Source organism: Eurypyga helias, unplaced genomic scaffold (assembly GCF_000690775.1).
Source record: "Eurypyga helias isolate BGI_N326 unplaced genomic scaffold, ASM69077v1 scaffold33351, whole genome shotgun sequence".
Lineage (NCBI taxonomy): Eukaryota > Metazoa > Chordata > Aves > Eurypygiformes > Eurypygidae > Eurypyga > Eurypyga helias.
Genome location: NW_010233340.1, coordinates 763 through 6,144, shown reverse-complemented (window position 1 = coordinate 6,144; position 5,382 = coordinate 763). Strand labels below are relative to the sequence as shown.

The 5,382-nt window shown below is 46.8% G+C and overlaps 1 protein-coding gene across 1 annotated transcript in view; it reads right to left on the bottom strand.

Moving 5' to 3' along the window:
* The window catches only part of SNRNP48 (small nuclear ribonucleoprotein 48kDa (U11/U12)), a gene marked incomplete at its 5' end in the record, with an annotated part of 5,515 nt that extends 1,110 nt beyond the window's left edge, over positions 1–4,405 (bottom strand). The window contains 5 exons of the mRNA XM_010161711.1: positions 1,301–1,465; positions 2,514–2,629; positions 3,066–3,187; positions 4,097–4,285; positions 4,354–4,405. Coding sequence (XP_010160013.1) covers positions 1,301–1,465; positions 2,514–2,629; positions 3,066–3,187; positions 4,097–4,285; positions 4,354–4,405 — 644 coding nt within the window. The remainder of the gene's footprint in view (positions 1–1,300; positions 1,466–2,513; positions 2,630–3,065; positions 3,188–4,096; positions 4,286–4,353) is intronic.
* Positions 4,406–5,382: the final 977 nt, after the last annotated feature.

The following is a 5,382-nucleotide window of genomic DNA, read 5'->3' as shown; positions in this document are numbered from 1 at the left end:
TCCCTACACACCAGCGATAAGGCGGTGTTTCTTCTGCACAACAGCCTAAGTCTTTGCTCAGACACAGGTCCCACACACCTATGCCCTTGTTGATGGTATTAAGTGTGGCCTAGATTGCTTTTCTTTTGCCTAAAAGTATGTCCAGAACTACTGAAGAGCAATAACATTGTTCTGAATCATTTGCCATGGAAAAGCTATCTGTATATACATACAGTCACTTGAGTAGATGCGGCTGAATGTGAGCTGGCAGTGTGCCCAGGTGGCCAAGAAGGCCAACAGCATCCTGGCCTGCATCAGAACAGTATGGCCAGCAGGGTTAGGGAAGTGATTGTCCCTCTGGACTTGGCAATGGTGAGGCCACACCCAGAATACTATAGTGAGGGGCCTAAAACTGAACACAAGAAAGACACTGAGGTGCTGGAGTGTGTCCAGAGAAGGGCAATGGAACTGGGGAAGGGTCTGGAGCACAACTCCTGTGAGGAGCGGCTGGGGGAAATGGGGGTGTTTTGCCTGGGGCAGGGAGGGTCAAGGGAGACCTGATCCTCTCTGCAACTACCTGAAAGGGGGTTGCAGAGAGGTGGGTGCTGATCTCTTGTCCCAGGTGACATGCGATAGGCCAAGAGGAAACGGCTTCAAGTTGCACCAGGGCAGGTTTGGATTGGATATTAGGAAAAATTTCTTCACCAAAGGGTGGTCAGGCGTTGGATCAGGCTTCCCAGGGAAGTGGTTGAGTCACCATCCCTGGTGACTATTAAAAAAGATGGTCCCTATTTAAAAGATGTGCAGATGTGGTGCTTAGGGTCATGGTTTGGTGGTGGACTCGGCAGCATTAGGTTAATGATTGGACTTATGACTTTAAAGGTCTTTTCACACCTAAGTGATATTAGTGAAAAAAAACCCAAACCCTATTTAAGTCCCAGTGCAAACTAGAGCAGAAACGAGCATTAGACAGGACAAGCACAGGTAACTGGTTAAATGGACAGTGTGTCCCCCTGTGCACGTGTTGATGAAGAAGTCAAGTAGCCTGCAGCAGTACCGTGCTAATGCCGTATCATGCTGTGGAAAGCGTCACCTTTCAGCTGTGAGAGGAAATTCTGAAGGGTGGATCACAGTCTGTGATCTCACCGAAAGTTCTGTTTGGTGTTAGCAGCCTCACACCACCAGCTTGTTCCACGGTACAGGAGGTTAGCCTAGCTTTTTAACTGACTGGATATTCTCATTCTCGGCACTGAATCTCACAGCCAATGGCTACAGCTGCCTGATGCAGAAGCAGGAGTCAGCTGACGCGATTCCTACTCACCTCTCTCTTTTTCGCCGAGAATCTCTGTCTTTGCCTCTTTCGCGACTCCTTTTTCGTTTATTTGGGCTCCTGCTGGTCTCTCTCCTGTGCCTGGTGCGTTCACTATCCTTATAGCTTCCCCCAGACTGCCGTGATTCCACTGAAGCTGACCGCCTGTCTTCCCTTCTGGAAAAAAGGTTATTTATTTTATTCAATCAAAGTTTTACAGTCACTATTGTTTTCAGTACCAGTTTTGTAACGTAACGACCTACTAACGGTACAAGACAGAGGATATATCATTTTATGTCTCCTTATCTCCCCACTAAATACAATATCTCCCAAAACAGGCCCAAAGTCCACACTCTTGTACGTGCACGTCTCGGCCCACTGTTTAATCCAGACAGTTCTTACAAACGCTGCCCCGTCTTACCACCTCTGCTCATGAAACAGGAGGCAGTAGAAGGGGTCTGCTCTGCTTGGCTTTAAATCCCTAACTCCTCAACCACCTGCCTGAAGCTGCTACCTACAGCTGGAGAACCCCCCAGGCCTGATCTCCTGTGCTGCCTTTTCATTCGCCTTCGTTTTACTGCTGAAAACAGATACCGTGAGTGTCATCTTTCAGTTTGTTTCAGGAACATTTTCACCTCAAAGGTCTCCTGAAGAGGTACAAACAGACCATCACTAGGTCACAATTCCATTTTTATTTCAGTGACAAATGTTTGGAAGGGTGTGCAGCACTGCTCGACACAAGAGCAAGTATGTGAACACAAAACACTCTCCCAGCTAGCACAGCAACATTCACTGTGCTAAGAACTGGAAAGTTCTTAGTAAGTTACAAAAACAACTTCTCTTACGTATTTTATATTACAGTGTATCTATCACAGCACTTTCTGTCATGTCTACTTGTGTTTTCAAACATCATTCTGTCCCCACCTATCCCATGCATGTGCACCTGGACACAGAGGGAGCAGTAGTCATTCCCTAGCTCCACTAGCAAGGACCTGTTCACCTGGATCGCTTGCAACCGATCTCCTTACCCCAAAAGAAAGCTGATAACTGATTTCCTTCACGAAGGCAGAGCTTCTCAAGCAAGAGCTTTAACAGAATTAGTATAAACTAAACTGTGTGGCTGCCTCAGCGGAGGCTGGTGCCCTTTTAGAAAGCAGCGGTAGCGTAACTGTTAGGGGCCATCAGGCCTCTGACATCCCTGTGGAATCTGCCAACTGTGACGTACCTTCCTGACGATTTTGACTTCCCTCCTTCACATATCTCTGCGTTGTCCAACCTGTTCTCCTCCTGCCAGTGACTGCTGAGTTCTTCCATATGCACACCGATCACGTCCCGAATCACCTGGGCATTAAGATGGAGTGAAAACAAGTAACAAACCCAGCAGTAAGTCAGGGTAGTGGCCTGGACAGCAGAAGGTATAAGTCTCCAAAAAGAAAATTCCCCCCAAAAAACAGCATGTTTTGATGGAAAGCCTTACTTGCAGACACAGGGACTTCAGCATAAATTTAACAGCATCATTTTACAACAGACTAAACTATATCTTATTGGTATTTTCACATCCAAAATATAATAGAAATGCTCCTGTTACTTTTAACTTGCTGCAACAAACCAAAACAAGATTCCTCTACAGTTTACAACTCTAATAAAGCAACCAGGTGAAAAAAAAGACTTCTTCCTTGTCTAGAAGGGTTCACCATTGTTTATGCTGACATAAAATACAAACGCTTGGGGAAAAAAAAAAAACAAACCCCACACACCTTTCTCTCCAGATACTAACCTCAGTGTAAGACTTCTTTGTTATATGAACATTCTTAGCCCTGTACGACTGCCGCCGCCTTTTGTAGTCTCGCATTTCGGCCAGAATTTCAAGGTGGGACTTTGGACCTTTCTGACTATCATCTAGCAAAGAAACAGAAGTAAAACAAATGGTCATTAGCAGACATACGTGCCCGCAGGTGTGCAAGCCCGGTGCTTCAGTAGCACGCACTGCGTTCTCTCTGAAATTTCTCTAGCATCTGGCAACTATTATGGACTTAGCACAAGCTTCCTCTCCAACTTTCTGGCTAACTGTTTGCACAAGACTAAGAAGCCACCATGCAAATGCTGTTATGCGATCTCAGCCTCCTGACACTGATCCGCATCACTACACGGGCTCGTGATTTGGTCAGACGCCTACAGAGTACAGGCCTTGTTACAAAGACAGTGTTACAGTAAGACTCAAAGATAGGGAAAGCCAGATTATGTAAAACATACACCTGTGCAGATGACAAACACTACCTCCTGGGCATAGCAGGGCCCAAGGTAACACAGATGCTCATGTTGCACTTGGTACAGTTACAAACTGGCATGACTCAACAGGGGCGAGAGGCCTCGGTCCAATACACCCGCGTGTATATTGCTCAAGAGCTCCATCAGACGACTGCCAACATTTCTTGTTCGGCTTTTACTCTTAAGTGATCTTTAATCTCATCATCTCTTACAGTAAATACTGTTCCAGGCTGCGTGGTAAGTTGGCAGCATTAAGCAACCGCAAGTCGACTGCAGCAAAAACAAAAGACCCATCCGCTAAGATACATGCAGCCCATGTGCCAAGAGCAGAGCACCGGGGCTTTCTCAGAAGGAAAACAGCACAAAGGATAGCAAACCAGTGTTTCCTGATGCCAGGTCTGCGTTGTCGCTTTTAACAGCGGTATACTTTTTGCAATAAAAACAGCGCCAGCAATTCTGTTTGGGTTTCAGCAGAACTCATCTAACTACACAAAGCGAAAGGTCTGAGCCACGAATTGAACAACAGGCCGTTCTCCAAACCTTGGGTGATTTTCGCTGCTAAATCCACAAAGAGGTCACTGTCATTTTCCGTGATCTGGGACTTAGACCTCTGTTTCTTTGTTTCCTCAACAACGTAATCATAGAGAGCAAGGCGATCGGCTTGAGTCAGGTCACAGGTGAAACGCTTGTGATTTTGAGGAACTTCTACAGGCAGCAGCGAGTAAGATCCTGGAGGTTGAATGGACAGCTGTTATTAGTAAAACAGCATAGTTGTACAGGAAAATGCAAACACCCACGCCATTTCCATCCTTCCCCTACGTAGCGGTAAGAAGTTTCACCCTTCTTAATCTGAAAGGATAAAAATCGCTCAAAGAACAAAAAGGCCGCAGGTCCCTCCCCAGCCCCACGGAGGTTGTAAAACCTCTCTTGGCTGCTTACACCGCTAGTCACAGGGTTTCACAGGTTCCGAAGGGAACGCACTACGTTAGATCAAAAGGATGCTCTGTATTACCTCTTCAATTTCAGCTCTGGGCCTACAAGCTGAAGCAAGACAGAAGAGGCTGCAGCTCCAACCTGTGGGTTTGTCTTCCTCCTAACATCTGTAAAGCACTAGCTGCAAAATACCTGTTGTTCTGGCAACAAGAGTGAAAGCTTCTAGGAGACAGGTAACTGGGCACTATGCAAATCAGTCTCACACTGTCACTTCCTCTACAGAGCTTTTCTAACAGAGTGCCGCAGGCATTTATAGCTAAAAGGGCTACAAAGGCACTTTCAAGGTGCTCCAGACTAGTTCAGACAACTAACTCTGAAGTTACGAAACCAAACGCACTGCTCACCATCGGCCCAGCACTCGGTCTTCCCACCCCCCAGTTGAAACACACATCCCACCCCCAAGCAAACAATAAATCTATGCTCAGTCCACTGCAACAGCAGCAGAGTGACTTCCCTAAAGAAGATACAGGATGCAGTGTTCTAGGATACTGCCTGCAGAAAAGCATTACACTCGAGAACATTCAGATTCCCAGCAATGACTGACCTGGCCTCCCTAATCCTGCTCCCCACAATGCAACCTCCTCCCTGCAAGGCATGATCCCACACTGACGTACGTCTCCGGGCAGACAGAGGAGCCAGCGCATAAGACGGAGCGTACGCCGGAGCCTTCACAAGAGCAAAGCTACTGCTTCCCTCATTGTTCAGCACGTAACGGAAACCGGGCAATCTTTCACATCCTGCTTTTGCTAAAGACACCGAGAGGAAGAAGGGCCACAATAACTCTACAACGACAAGCCTGAAATACAAGATTTCCTCCTTACAGTACTTGGAGC